Source organism: Phodopus roborovskii, unplaced genomic scaffold (genome assembly GCF_943737965.1).
Source record: "Phodopus roborovskii unplaced genomic scaffold, PHOROB, whole genome shotgun sequence".
Lineage (NCBI taxonomy): Eukaryota > Metazoa > Chordata > Mammalia > Rodentia > Cricetidae > Phodopus > Phodopus roborovskii.
This window is the reverse complement of record NW_026125444.1, coordinates 10,445,590-10,461,568: the sequence shown is the minus strand read 5'-3', so window position 1 is coordinate 10,461,568 and position 15,979 is coordinate 10,445,590. Positions and strand designations below refer to the sequence as shown.

The window sequence follows — 15,979 nt, the reverse complement described above, 5'->3', positions numbered from 1 at the left end:
ACTCCCAGGGCTGAATAGGACTTTATTTTCTGCTCCTCATTATTTTGTGAGAAAATAAGTAAGGTGTAGATACCAAGAACACTGGCTTCAGACTGTGGGTGACCCAGCTGCAATCCAATCTTCTGCCCTCTCCATTTTTGGAGAAGTAACCTCACCTTCCTGAACCTCATTATCCTCCTCTCTTGGAAACTACAGACAACACTATTAAGAACATCCTGTTATTCTGCAAGGTAAAAACCACCTACCCAATGCCAGGTGCATAGTTTGAGTTCTGCAATTAATAATTGCAATGTTTCTACAACAACAGTGAGTAGAACACTGTTGGTAACATAAGAATTACTTGCCTTTATTATTAAGCCCCCGTAAGCTGTTCCCCTAAAGCTTGATTGCAGCCAAGCTGTCAGTCATCCCTGATAAAAGAGGGGGGTGGATAAATGCAAGTTCAAAACATCCAGTATATTCTACCTGTCTGAGTTGTACTTGTTATTAATAAACTTGGCAAACTGACAGTGTTTCAGTGAGTGTGGCAGTATTTAGCACCTTGATAAATACTTGATGCAAAGCCTCCCCTGACTCATCTTTCTCACTGGAAACCTTATTCTGTCCTGCCAGGTAGGCAGTGCGCTCTCAATGCAGACCATGACATTGTTGGGCAGTTAAAGCATGAACAGTCACTCAAACCTCACAGTAGAGCATCTGTCAGAGAAACCATGCTAATCATCAGAATGGAAAACACTTTGAGCTCTTACCAAATTTTCATGGCTTGCTGTGAAACAACCTGCTGCAACTAACTGTATGGAATGAATTCTTGTTGCTGTCTGTGTAACAGTGTAATTTAAGGCTAGTTGCCTCTGAATGCCCACATTCTGAGGTCGGTGCTATCCATAAAACGGTCTGGTATATCTCAGCTGATAAGAATGTTTGCCTAACATACACAAAGCTCTAGGTCCAACTCCAAGAGGCACATAGCCAGCACAGTAGTACATGCCTGTGGTCCAGCACTTGGGAGATGGATCAGAAATTCAATGCATTTTTGGCTACATAGGCCAGGTTGAGGATAGCCTGGGATATATGCAATCTTGTCTTAAACAAAACAAAACACTACAGTCAGGTGATATTTTGTGATCATTGTCACAAATGTTTACTAATAACTAATAAAGTTGTCTGGAGTCCATGTTAACATTTGCATAGTAAAAGATGATTTTGAAGCGAAGCAGATGCAAAACACCTGCATTAAATGTAGTCTTCTGCTGGATAACTTACACATTGGCATTTGCTCCCAGGACCCTAAGAGCACTTGAAAAACCAGCACCGCTATTTTCTCATTGGTCTTTCCACAGTGGATGTCGAAGACACATTCTTATATGACAAATGTATCTGGTGTGTTATTATGGATATAAAATTAAATATTTCTTTGTTTAGAAAGTAATTATAATTGCAAGAAATGTTTTCAAAGACTAAATCCCAACAGCATGCAAATTTCTGAAGTAACAAATTATTTATTGCATATAAGGACAAAGTCCTCATACTTAAATGATGCTTAGATGTGACTAGAAGATCACTATGTCAACAAGGTTAAGGTCTAACTTTCAAGTTAATTGCTTTTGTCCTAATTGACTAGTTAACAAGTGTGAATTATATATTCATGAGCACACACACATACACACAAATGGGAAACATCAAATTAAAAACCTGTTTGCAAAGTAATTCTAACCATTTCCCTTTGCTTTTAATAATCTTTGTTTCTACCTATTTTATACACAAGCATTAAATATCAATACTTTGGAATAATGAGTGCACATCTTTGGGAAAATATAATCAGTTAAAAATAAGCTAATGAGAAAAATGCCTATTGCCATTACCAAGTGCCAAAGTTGTTCTTAAAGATTAATGTTAACAGTTTAACTTTATGTTCTCAAATTTCACACGACTGCTATACAAGCAGAGATTTAAATTGATACAGTTTTTTGGAGAGTTTTCTAAGTATTATTTGTTTAATATGTCTTATCTACTAGGTACATACTCACATATTTATCCAAATTCTCTGTTTCTTAAAAAATTTAAACATCTCCAGCCTGTTTTGTTTGTTTTTATTTGGAAGAGAAGCAGTTAAGATATTTCAAATTGCATTCAGCCTGTTTTTATTATTGTTCCATTCAGGGGATAGTCATTGGTCAGATGTTTAATTCCACTACAGAACATATTCCCTGCCATTTTCAAGGACTGGTTGTTGTTCTCTGTGTCTGGAAACAATTCATTGTCATCATTCACCTTGAAGGCTGTCTAAAAGAATAAACCCATCCCATTCATTCTAGGTCAAAAATCTGAAGCAAATGGCTGCAAACACTTCTATTAAATCTCCAGTATAAACACAGCTAAGGCTAATATGCCTTTTACTTGATTATTTGTTTGATTTAGGGATACATTTGTGTGTATAAAAATCTTTCAAGGTAAATAATCTATTAATACAAATTGTGGGTTCTCCTTTTTATTTCAAGGCCTGATGGAATTGGAACTGTTTCAATGGAAGAAAAAGAAAGGTTTGAGGAGATAAAGGAGAGGCTTTCTTCCCTTTTAGAAAACCAGATAAGCCACTTCAGGTATGCATTGTATTTGATCCAAGTATCCGTTTTTCCAACCATGCTTTATCCTCCACCCCCCACCCCATACATTTTGTTGTTGTTGTTAAATCTTGCCACCACTCAAGAATTACCAGAAGGTTCTAACTGCTCCAAGTATGTGGTCCAGTCTTCATTCTGTGGCCTGCTTCCAAGATGGGCATTTGTTTCCACTGTTTTACCTTAATTGTTCCTGCTGGCTGTGTGGCTGGCCCCTGGTGCCCGCCCTCCTCGTGTTCTCCTTTTCTTGCTCCTCACTCTTCACTATATTTCTCCTCCTAATTATTCTCCGTGCTGCCAGCCCCACCTTTTTCTCTGTCCTATCTAGCTATTGACCATTCAGCTCTTTATTAGACCAATCAGGTGTTTTAAACAGGCAAAGAAGCGCAGCTTTACAGAGATAAACAAATGCAACATATAAAAGAATGCAACACATTTTTGCACCATTAAACAAATATTCCACAGCGTAAATGAATGTAACACATCTTAAACTAATATTCCACACAGTGTCTTTTGAAGAAAATCGATCATAATCACAGCTACTTTAGAGGCTAAAAGAGAAAACAGTTAACATCAAGAATTTAAGGTCAACCTGTGCAACTGGGTAAAACCCTGCCTCAAAAATAAAGGGGATGAGCTAGAGAGAATGTCAGTGGTTAAGAGTGCTTGCTGCTCTTCCAAACACCTTGGTTTCGATTCCTAGCAACTACATTGGGTGGCAGTAACTCATTGATAGTCCAATCACGTGCTTAGTATAGGCAAGGCCCTCAGTTTATTACCAGTATTTAGGGGATAAGGAGGAAAGAAATTTCATATCATCAGCAATGAATATAAAAAGTTATTTAGGCTCAATAATATTCTAGAGATTGTTGTTTATGATCTAATAAAGACACTGAAGATCAGAATACAAAGCTAGTCACAGCCATTAGAACCTGGACAATGGTGGCACACACCTTTATCCCAGGACTCAGGAGAGAGAAGTAGATGGATCTCTGTGAGTTCAAGGCCACCTAGGGCTACATGAGAATGAATCAGTCTAAAAGAGAAACAGAGCTCACGCCTTTAATCCCAGCACTAGAGAGCAATGTATGATAGGGGCGGGACATTTAGTATTCAGTATTAGACATTCAGTCTCCAGCCACACTGAGGCTTTGCTAGAGCCAGGATCACCCTTCAGTCTGAAGTAGAGCTAAGATCTAGTGGATGGCCACTTTGCTTTTCTGATCTTCAGCTTTAACCCCAATATCTGTTTCTGGGTTTTTAGTATTGATGAATTTCAAGAACAGATAGAACTAACTAAACAACAAACTTCTCATAAAAAATTGTAGGTTGAAAAGAAAAATAACATGATGCCTTGGAAATATATCTCAGTTTCCTGACAGACATGGAATGTAATGGCCAGAGGAGTGTTATTTCAGAAGTCTTAAATCCAAAAAGACAAGTGGGAGAACAGAAAATACAAGGAAGGAAAACAAAAATGGAAAATATTGTAGAAGCCAGTCATATGAACAATATCTAACGTAGACATTCTCAGGAAAAAGAATCCTAGGCTGGCATTGTAAAATCAGAGAAGAAACTTTTTAGATATATATTACCAACATGTAGGAATTGGTGTAGAGTGCCTCCAGAAAATGAGAGTGAAGAAGGGTTTATAAATACACTGAGAAGTACCTAGATCCCCAGTTGTCTTTCCTACAGAGCTCCCATATCAGTAATCAGTCTACAAATTCTCAGAGAAAGTGAAGGTTCCTGGACAGAGATGGGGGGCACAGGAAACATCACCCATGGTCAAAAGTTACAATAGGGAGATTTGATAAGCCCCTATTACAAAATTTTGAGAATGGCGTGCCTCTCCCAACTCATAGACTTGGCTCTCCCAAAGCTAGCAGCCAGTGAGGCATGCATGTTGTCTTTTCCTGAGTATTTTCACTAACCTAAGAGAAAAAACCCACAGCTGTAGATAGTAAAGACTTCCCTAACATCCCAGCAAGAGGCACCTCAGCCACCACCATTGCCCTTAAGAACTGCCTACATGCACACAGCTTCTTTTCACTTTCTAATAATATACTTTTGAAAATAGTCATTCATGTAGATCATGACTTTGAGAAAAAGCATTTAATATGGAGGAAAGAGCCCAGTGCAAGCTAATAACAAAGGGAGGTGTCAATTTGGGAACAGTAAAGATTGTATGGGGAAAGGGAAAGTAGAAGGATCCTTTATTGAAGTCTTTAGAGAAGTTTAAAGAGACAGCACCTGTCAATCAAAAATAAGATTGAAAGGTTAAATAAAATTCCAGAGAACAAATAAACCTCTAGGGATGGTGTGGGAATGTGACACATGCAACATATAAACACACCATCGAGAGACAGCTGCTCTCTTAATTGTTTAAGGACACCCTACCACCACCACCACCACCAGTGAGGTAAAATTGACCCTTGACTTCACCACAGAAAGGAATTTAAAGATGAGTTAATGTAAAGCAAAGTTAGAGTTTATTGAAAATAGAATAAGAAGCACCCAGAGAGTGTGAGTATGGACTTCTCAAAGAAGAACCCCCTGGAATGTCTTAACTATAGGCATATATATCGTTCTGGTCATTCTCCTGTGACATCTGGTAAGAAAAAATTTCCCCTTTTTCTAATCTCTTTGTTCAATAAAGGAGATTCTAGAGTGGCTATGAAAGGGCCTGGGATGGGATTACAATCGACGAGTTAAAACCATAATCGATAGAACTGCATAATCAAATTAAAACAAGTTGTTGTGCTCAGACTCTGAACCTCCCAAACCACCAAGAGACCAGATCTGGTACAAAAGCAAAGAGTCTTTAATTTACTAGTTAACGAGGGTCCTCTGTCCATCCCACAAGTAGAGTAGGAAGGACAGGAGCAGCAGTGGAGCAGGGAATATCTTGGTGGTAGAGCAAGGGGGTCTACTAGTTGCATAGCAACAGTCTCAGGATTGGTGAAACTCCAGGCTGGGTGAACCTGTCCTGAGTTGATTGGTCAGCTGCAGCTGCAGAAAGGTTGCTGTGCCTGGAGGCCATCCCAGAGCCATTGCTACCTACTGCATTCCACTATTATCAGTAAAGCACACCCAAAGCCCCACAGACCAGGTGACTTCTGACTGCTTCCTTACCGCATGGATGGTATCTGGCAGTTTCTTCCCAGTAATTAGGACAAGGTGGGACTTAGCTGTCATGTACAATATCCCCATCACCCAAAATATAAATGCTGAGGGATTCTCTTTCATAGCAGGAAGTTGGTAGGAAAATCAGGAAGTAGAAACACACGTGCCCAGTTTGAGGCTAGAAAGTCCAAATGTCAAAAGAATCTGACCTTTTTATTTCTTATTTTCTAAAACACAGAAATTACTTGGAACAAGGCAGAGCAAACATTTTTTTTTTTTTTTTTTTTTTTTCAAAAAAGCCTGTTAGAGGAACTGTGGGCAGGACACATAGAATTTCAATAAACATCCATGCTTCATTTCAATAAGGAAAGGAGGCGGTGCTTAGTCTGACTCATTTATCTGTGAAACTCATTTACCAGAGTGGAAATGTGGTTACCTTCAGTTTACTTAGATTAGGTGTTAAATGTGGTTGAATTTTATTCAATAATTGAATGTTTTCCACTTTGCTTTGCTGGTGCATAACTATCCAGAATGGCAAAACCCCAAAATATTTATCCTGAAAGGTGGCAGGGCAAAATGATTCCCTTCTTTTAAAACTTGCATTGTAAAGATTAATTAAGCTACCGTGTAGCTATTTTCTGTACGTTATTGATTCAGGATTACTCTAAATGTGCTGAATTACTTACACACCCTGCACAGCCAATGCTAATTCAGAACATACCCATTGGGACCTCAGAGCCCTGAAATGCTAAATGTAATCTGAGGATCAGTAACATTCCATTCATAAAATGTTTCACCCGAAGGTTAATGGAAATCAACAATAGGAAAGACAATGGGTGGATTATGCAAATACACTGAAAAGATTAAGCAGGGGAGGGAACTACAAGGACCCAAGTGGTGCTTTATTTAAATATGGATTAAGCTTAGAGTACACAGAATGATTAAAGCGACTTTGCTAATTTGCTATTTGCTAGCTCATAAGAAGTACCTTTACTCAGGGATGTCTATTAAAATAAATTGTCTGGAGGTGAGAGCACAGGGCACAGAGAGGCAAAATTAAACAAGTGCACATTCTAACAGCAAATAAATGGTGAATACTCTGAACAAAACACTGGGTGGCTAGATTTGGAAAATATTTATTTGCACTTATCTATACTGGAGAAGCTTTTATGAAACTAAGAACTCCTCAAACAAATTCAGATGCCTTTCTCTTAAAAGGAAGAAAGTAATACGTCTTTCATTCTTTCTTTTAAAATTTATATTTGTAAACAAATTTCTACTTGGAACTTATGTGCTTTCTGATAATCCATTCAAATTACAGTGGGGGAAAATAACTTGTTTCTGAGGCCACTAGATAATTGAGTAGGACATCGAGATAAGCAAACTTTTTCCAACTCATTAATTTATAGGTTTCTAGGTCCCGAACTGGGGTGGCAGCATAAGGACAGCTAGCTGAAGTCTGAATTGGGGGGGAGGGTATCTACAGCCTGAGAGTGGGAGGGATCTTGGCTGAATCTGGTTAACAAAGCCAGTGGCTGCTGCAGCAGGGTGTACCAGTTTGGTCCTCCCTGCTCCTTAAGAGGAGACAGACAAGAAATAAAAATACACCTGTCAGTGCCCTGTGACCACTAACTTTAGAAGGAGGTCATGCTGTCCCTGAACAGGCATGCCTGGCCTTAGTTTCAGAATATTCCTATTACCTGCCTTCCAGTTGTTGCTTTGCAGTTAGAATATATCAGACAAGAAACATTGGGACACTTGCTCCTCTGAGAAAGTTCTGCACGGGGTTTGCATGTGTCCTGGGTGGAGGGGGTGGGGTTTGAAAGAATTAAACACCAGTGGCTGTGTAGTGTCCCAAAAAAGGGGGCCTTGAAATGTTGTTCATCTTAGGAGTTGGGTGTGTGTGTGTGTGTGTGTGTGTGTGTGTGTGTGTGTGTGTGTGTGTGTGTGTGTGTGTGTGTTCTTCCACGTAGGAATTTAGGGAGGTGTGAGAAAAAGCATTTCCTTTTCTCCTGGAGCTAAATTTCAACTCTTAATCAAGACATTCTTAGATGTTACACAATAATCTTCTCCCTACAATGACTCTGAGGTTTCTTTAATGTCTGTTCTCCTCGTGCATACACCACGAAGACTTGTGTATCCTCTTTGTCATAATTGATACCTTACTAGTTCAAGACCTTGAAATCACAGACTTGGTAAAATTTAACAGTTAAAGTCACGCGCCAAGCTGACTTGATATTTTAACTTCTCTTCAGGGTTCTCCCTTAATGCCATGTCATCGGAGCTGTAATCATTAGCTCTTGGATTACTATTAGGTGTTTGATGTTTTTGTTCCTCCTTTTGTTTTTAAAGGTACTGTTTTCCTTTCGGACGACCTGAGGGTGCTCTGAAAGCTACGCTTTCCTTACTTGAAAGGGTATGTATAAGGGTTTGTCGATGTTATGTACGTTCTTGAGGGCTGTGTTTCAGCGGTTGAACTGAGCAGTCCCCAGGATTTGGAGTTCTTTGCTACACCCACAACACAACGTTGGACCACTTCTCACTGCTTTCTTGTCTCCCGACTCCTTCCTCCTTTAACACCTTTCCACCACCATTCTACCCTGATACTATGCTATCGTTTTATTTTGATGTTATCTGTCTTCCCATTTTTCTCTCTACTTAACATTTCATGGAATGCCTTGTTGTTGTTTGTTTCCTTGCTTTAAGTTATTTCTACTTCCCAGGGTATTTCACATTCTCCTTTTTTTTTTTTAAATCCCCTCGGATTCACTGGTTTCAAACACTTATATCCCTTATGCATGTCAGCGTTTACTATATAAAGTGATAGATGTACCATTCCTTTTGTTCCCTCCAGGATCCACATTTGCTGTGCTTTCATCCAAGAACTCACAAATCACAGAAATACATTTCCCTTACAGAAATACATAGCAACATCCTTAAAAATCAGTTTTTAAGTCATGATGCGTGCTGTTTCTGTGGACATTGAGGAAAAGTATTTTTTCATGTTTATTAATCTCCAAATGCTGGTGAAATTCTGCCAGCTAAGTAATGTGGTCTTAGCAACTCCTCAATATAAGAATTATAAACCAATTTTGTTTATTATCTATAGCTTGTGATCTTATGATGCTCATCCTCATTTATCGACTTCATCTTGTCTATTTTTCTACTGAATTAGCTTTAGAAACAATGCTGTCTATCAGCATATCTATTACAGAGGAGTAGCAGGGATATTGAGGGGTAAAGGCTAGACTGGGTGACTAAAATGAAATCTTCAGATTATACGTTGAATTCATGTTTTGGGGATTTTGTTTTTTTGTTTGTTTGTTTTTTCTAGACAGAGTTTCTCTGTATTTCTCTGTATTGTCCTGGAACTAGCTCTGTACACCATGCTGGACTAGAACTCACAGAGATCTACCTGCCTCTGCCTCCCGAGTGCTGGGATTAAAGGTGTGCACTACCAACACCGGGGCTGAATTCATGTTATAGCCTTGTCTCCTTTGTAGTGTTCATGAAATGAGATTATATGAAGACAGGTTTATTATAATTTTTCTGTTGCTAAAAGCTGCATGTAGCCTTGTTCTGTTCCTTAAGGCAATTACAATAGTTCTTAAAGTTGTTCTACTTTTTGTACCTGAATACCATCTTGGGTACCACACAACCTCTCTGTGTCCTGGTTTCTGTGGCAGAGGAGTCTTGCTTTTCCTCCCCTCCCAACAGGGAAAAGGTAATAATCCAGAGATGCCCAGTGAGTTACACTGGGGGAGGGGGGTGTCAGTGTGACAGTGACCCTTTATTGTTACAGTCAATGATGTCATCTCTTACTGAATTGAAAGAGAAATGCTAAGGGCCATTGCTACATTTTTTTTTAACTATCTTAACTTGCTAGCAACTTACAGAAACAAAATAAAATTCTGTAAGTGAATTTTTAACACCTAAGAGCCTCACAGGAAGTATTCAGGCTCCTAGAGAATATAAAATACTGTTCAAACCCTAGCCTCACCTCTGGGGTAAACATATACATTCTAATTTCTTGTTACTCTTCGTACTATTTGACGTTTCTCAGCATGGGAACCCCAGAGAAAATTCATAAGCCTGTATATGGAACAGTGTCATCTTGATGATAAATTTTGACGAAAATCTCACTAAATATAATAGTTCACATTTGATGCCTAAATATATTTTACTATGTACAGAAGGGTTTTTTTTTTTCAGGCTACAAAGATCTATTATGCATTTCTGAATTATCAAATAGATGTCCTAATTGAATTTGATAATAAAAGAAATATTAAATGATCAAGCTAGCTGTTTTCAAGGAAGAAAAATCTTGCCTAAAATACACTTGGAAATACTGTCAGTGGTTACTGATGCTAGCATGCTAGAATAAACTCAAGTGTGCAAACGCTGGTACAAAGAGAATAAAATAATAAAGTTTTTAATGGTTATTTTCAGTCTCTTTTAGTGTTTATTTCAATGTAAGAGGCTAGTGGACTACTTACCAGACTTTAAAAGCTCTTTATATTACCATTCTACAATATGTATTATCATTTGAATATAAACAAAGCATGAAAATACATGAAAAAATAACCTGACTAACCACAACTTACAATTTACAATGGAGTTATGATTGCCTCATTGGAAAGTGTTCAAAATTATCTTTTGGCTTTTTTTGTATAATTGTGCTTCCTCCTTGCTAATAATAAAACATGTCAAGAGAAAAGGGCCAAGAACACATTTTAGGAACCCAGCAAAGAATGACCTGTGTCTCTTTTTGTCCAAAAGGGAGGAAAGTTCCCATGAAGCATTCGTTCCACTAAAGCAAAGAAGTTTCTTTCGGCTTTGTATGCATCGTGTTCAGCAGATCACGATTATTTTAAAGTTTAATCAGCAGTTTTTACAGAGCTCCAAAATTATGCCCGTTCAAAATGAATTTTCATTATGATTTTCGCATATATTCAGAAGGCCTGGGGCTTTTCCATTAGGACTACACAAGACAAACTTTGTTTATCACTTGTGCCAAGGACTGTAATCCTGACCTGAGACAGCTGCTGTAATGGTGTTGTGGATCCCTGGAGGAAAAGTGACAGTCACACTGAATCCTGGGGACCTGGCCTATGGGAGGTTTTGATGTGCACAAATGAGACTTAGACAGGAGGAACCAATACTGGAGGATTAGGTCCCAGTCATGACTCATTACTTCCCACAAGTTACTGAAGGCCCCTCCCCCTTCCCAGGAGCACTCAAGGCTGGGGCAATTTGTGTACTTTGTTTTTAGACTTTATTTTATGCAGCATCTTCTCCTCTCTTCTTCTTTGCCCACCCGGCTTCTCTCTTCTCTCTATAGGTTTTAATGAAGGACATCGCCACTCCCATCCCTGCGGAGGAGGTGAAGAAAGTAGTCAGAAAATGTCTGGAGAAAGCTGCCTTGATCAATTACACTAGGCTCACAGAGTATGCCAAAATTGAAGGTCAGTGCCCTGAGCAATTGCCGAAGTGGCTGTGAGAGCCAACAATGCCTATTAACTGAATTTTCTCTGAGAAGTCCTTTCCCTCCCTGAACAATCCTGTGCCGTGGCAAAGGGAAATGTCTCATTAAAATCTCAGCTGGCGAACTGAAGCGCTTTTTCCTATTCATTGCTTTAATATGCCTCCTGGGACTCGGCTTGAATGAAAGACCCAGGATCCGTGCTTAAGTTGTTCTTTGTTCTTATTTTGAGTTTTCAAGAAACCAAAAGGTGTTTTCGTGGGTTGTATTTTTTGACATTACTGTAAGTATGTCTAGCATTTAAACGATGGGCTGTGGATTCTTTAAGGATTGGTGTCAGTGTAGCATTATGTAGTTTTATTTTCTGATCTGCCCTGTCACTCAGAAGAGGGAGAAACTTGTGGATTGTTGTGAGCACTGACATAAGCCGGCAGAACTTCCTGCCGCTTCTAATTGCTTGCTCTATATTGATGCATTTCAAAGATTAGACCTCTTGAGAGGACTGTGCACTTTTTTCTCTTTCTTCAAGTTTTATTCATTAAGGACACTGATATTTTAAATGTTTGGAGATAAATAGATGGGAAGTTGTGGCAGAGTCACAAGATCAGATTTTATTTTCCAGTCTTTTAACAGATGGTTTTAAAGTGTTGAAAAAGATTTGTTCAATTATTTATTCAAATCATTTGCTCATATTAACATAAAACTGACTTATCTCATGAATGTATCATTATCAGAGAGAAGGGAAAAGTTTGTGTCTTGTTAAATGTTTTTTCTTAAAATAAGTAGGTAATCATCCTGTAGATAAAGTTTGGTAACTTTTAATATTTTAGAATTCTGCTTAGTAAACGGTTAGTTTGTGAACTAATTAGTATCAGAATAATTTTTATCAATTTTCAGTAAATGAGAAAGAGATGTTGCTCTGTCTTCCTTTCTTCAAATCTAGATGAGCTCACTAACAAGCATGTGATAACCAACCTCCTGAGTGATTAACAAAAAAGCCATCTCATCACCATAGCAACCAATATTATATCACGAGAGTAACAACATGAAACCTCCTTAGTTACTAGCTTAACACCATTAATTATGATATCATGTCGAGTTAAAGCAAATGCAGTGAACACTCGGGCGTTTGAAGGAAGTGGAAGACGAACACTTTGGTTTTTACTCTTGAATACTCTTTTCATGTAGTTTTTAATGTTTGGACTGTTGAGTGTTCGAACATGGTTGAAAGAACGGATATACAAACTGACATTAAAACCTTTTAACCTCAGAGGAAAGTCTGTGGGGAACTTCAGCCATTACAGTATCATGTTTTGCACAAATACACTTCCGATTTAAAAAATCACTGAAGGAAACTTTTCTTTCTGGGCTCTTCTGGCAATCTTTTACTGCTGTGCCAGGATGCTGAGAGGAGAGACTGCATTTCTCCGAGTTGCTCGGTAGTTTATAGTCATAGAAGCCACTGTGTTGCTCAGTAGTTTATAGTCATAGGATAGGACGGAAAGAGAAGACCTTCTTTTATCTTCACACGGAGAAGTCTATCCTAAGGCCAAATGGACAGGAAGCAGGGACCCTCCCATTGCCTCCTTTCCAGAGCTCATCTTGAGTTGATTGTGACAATGTCCTAGAAAATGGATCCCAGCAATGCACTCAAGAACTGCCAAGCTGTCTTACTTCAAAAATACAAAATGTTTGCTCGTTCACTGAGGAAAACTAGCGTGCTTTTTCAATCTCTACTTTCACCTTCCCTATTTTTAATTTTTATTTTTTAAAGTGATTTTTTTAAAATGTTCAGACCAGACCAAGAACATATAAAATGATTTAGAAATAGGAAGACAGGCTAGTTTTCTTCGCTTACTTAGCCTTAAATTCTCTTTTCTTATGTTTTAGGGCCTGCAGAAAAGGAAACAGGTAATGTTTCTGCATGCACATGCTATTATTTCTAATGTGGTGGTATATGACTTTTTAGAAACATTTCTTTGAAGTACTGAGGTCATAAAGTTAGCATGCATTTAATGTATATAAAAATGCAGCCATGAAACCATTAACAATGTAAAAGTTTTTTTCCCATCCTCTTCATTATTATTATAACCAGGTTGTGGGGAGGGGAAAGGGCTGGTGTGTGCTCATCACACTTCTTAAGTGTACAAAACAGCATTGCTGAGCAGAGGTCATGGTATGACTATATAGCTTACTGAATTTTTATTTTAAACTTTATACAACATAGGTGATACTTTCCTGCTTTACCTACCATTCTTCTACGCTCTCTCTCCTAGCATCCCAGATCAGTCAGTGGTGTCATGTAGTATTCGCCTTACTATAGCTGGTTTGTTTCGTTAGCGTGATGTCCTTCAGGTACATGTAGATCACAAAGAGTGGGCTTTCCTTTTGTCTGCATGTCTTTGTATGTTTTCATGGCTGGGTTATTGTGGATAATGTTAAATTGAGATGGAAGTAAAGACATCTGAAGATTTTTATTTCTATTCTTTTGGAATTGTAGCAGACCCTATGATAGTTCTCTGTCGTTTTAAATTTTTTTTTTTTTGCATGCTTTTCCGTATTGCTTTCCACAGTGTGTGTGTGTGTGTGTGTGTGTGTGTGTGTGTGTGTGTGTGTATGTTCCAATTTCTATTGGTACCCATGGGATCTAAGCTCTCCTCTTGATGTCCTGGCTACCACTTGTTACATCAGGCAATGGGATTTTGTGGTTGTTCTAGAGTAGGTAATATTTCATTTTTATTTTCTTACATTACCATGATTAGTGACACTGAACATTTTTCATATAAGCAAGAGATCCATTGGCCATTTATAGGTCCTCATTTGATAAATTTCTAATTCTGCTCTTTTGCCCATTTTGATTGGGTTATTTGGGGCTTTTGCTATTGATTAGTCTGAGCATGTTACATATTTCAAGTATTAGCACTCTCTCAGATATATTTTCTCTCATCCACGGACTGTGACTTTTATTTTTTTTCTCTTCCTCCCTGCTAGTTGTATGTGTTGCTGTCTTCCTTCTCTTCCTGCTGTCTGTATGTGTTGTATTCCTTTCTCTGGGTTGTATGCTTTGACGTTTATAAGTAGCTCCCCCCGTCACAGTACTGGTTTGCTCATTTTCACTAGGATTCTGAAAATACTTGGTTTTTTTTTTTAAACGACTATTGCTAATGCTTTATAGGGAAAATGGATGCTATTTCTCTCTGAAAGATAAGCAATGGTTTTATATGAATTCAAGGCAAGAAACCTGAGACCATATTAATGTTATATATTATGTCTTAAGCATCTTATTTGGAAGTGGTTATCAGTACTTGAAGGGTTCTCACAAACAGAATCAAGAACAATCTTCCTTCATCGGTCTTTAAAGCTGGTATGAGAGTAAAAAGCAAAACTGTTATTAAATAAAATGAAGATGTTCTTATCTCTGAAAAAATGAGCAGAGGAACTTGTACAAATTCCTGTCTTAGGACTGTGTGTGTGTGTGTGTGTGTGTGTGTGTGTGTGTGTGTGTACCTGTGCACACGCGGGTGTGTGCATGTCTGTGTCTGTAGGTGGGTATTTGTATGGGTGTAGATGATTCTGAATTAATTTAACTGTAATTAATTTAACTGTGTGTATCATTCTTCTGTACACTCTCCCTGCCCCCTCTTCAAATTCTTTTAAGCAGAATGCATATTGCCTTGTTCCTCTTGTGTCTGGTACCTAACCTGATGACAGAATCGGTGTTCTGAACTTTTGATAATTAGTTTCCATCTGGGAACAATGGTGCATGAGACAAGTGGTAAGCCATACGCATATCCACGTGCAGTGTTATAGACAAAGTCTCCTTTCATTTTAAAGCTAGCATCTTCTACTAAGCGCTCTAGTTCTTGTCAAGGAGCAGGAAGCCTTTTCTATTATTTTCTAGCATCTGAGTCCTGAGAAGTGACAGGTACAAAACACTGAGACACAAAAGGGAGGGAAGAAAGACATCCTACAATAGTTACTGATTGCACTTGAGAAAAAATAAATAATTAGAAAATGAGATTTTTACCATAACCACTCATGGCAGCCCACACAATACCAGTAGTCCCCTGTTCTTTAACAAACTCTTTCAAAATGTTTTGTGAAGCCGGCAAAATGGCTCAGCAGTTAAATACACTTCATGCCAAGCCGTTCAACTGCAGTTCAATCTCCAGAACCCATGTAGTTGAGGGACAGAACAGATTCCCTCAGGTTGTCCACAGGCCCCCTCACATGCCATGTGTACACTCACAGAATAAACAAACAAACAAATGAGTAAATGAACACTTTAAAAGACTATGCTTAATATATGCCATTTAATCCCCTACAATATATAACAAGGTTGCTCTGAAAACTTTGTATCCTAACCTACTAACAAGAAATAGAGGAGTGTTGATGAATTGCCCACTTCTGTAGAGTACAGAAGTCATCCATCCAAGGCTAGACTCAGTCCTCATCCTTACCCTCTGGGGCTCTGTTTCCTCTGTGAAATAAGAAGTGATGTCAGGGTACTCTCAGGACACATGAGCAGAGGCACGTGTACTGATGCCCCTGTGGCTAAAGAGAGGGGTAAGAAGAAACGACCCTTGCTACATGGCTCAGCAGCCCACAGGACACCTTCCCTTCACTCCTACTAACTACCCCTCCACCATTCACCTGGTGGACTCAGCAGCTTTAAGAAAAAGGATTTTGGTAAAGTTAAATGCTTACATATAAAAATAAGTATATCATTGATATAGGTGAGTTGACAGAAAGC

At 38.5% G+C, this 15,979-nt stretch overlaps 1 protein-coding gene across 8 annotated transcripts in view; it reads left to right on the top strand.

The window, feature by feature from the left end:
* Cadps2 (calcium dependent secretion activator 2) overlaps positions 1–15,979 on the top strand; it is a 481,095-nt gene that overhangs the window by 355,947 nt on the left and 109,169 nt on the right. For 4 of the 8 annotated variants that reach the window (XM_051175751.1, XM_051175750.1, XM_051175748.1 and 1 more), the window contains exons 14-17: positions 2,499–2,600; positions 8,097–8,160; positions 11,086–11,209; positions 13,117–13,137. In XM_051175751.1, coding sequence (XP_051031708.1) covers positions 2,499–2,600; positions 8,097–8,160; positions 11,086–11,209; positions 13,117–13,137 — 311 coding nt within the window. The remainder of the gene's footprint in view (positions 1–2,498; positions 2,601–8,096; positions 8,161–11,085; positions 11,210–13,116; positions 13,138–15,979) is intronic. The other 4 variants (XM_051175754.1, XM_051175752.1, XM_051175755.1 and 1 more) reach the window with 1 other exon arrangement.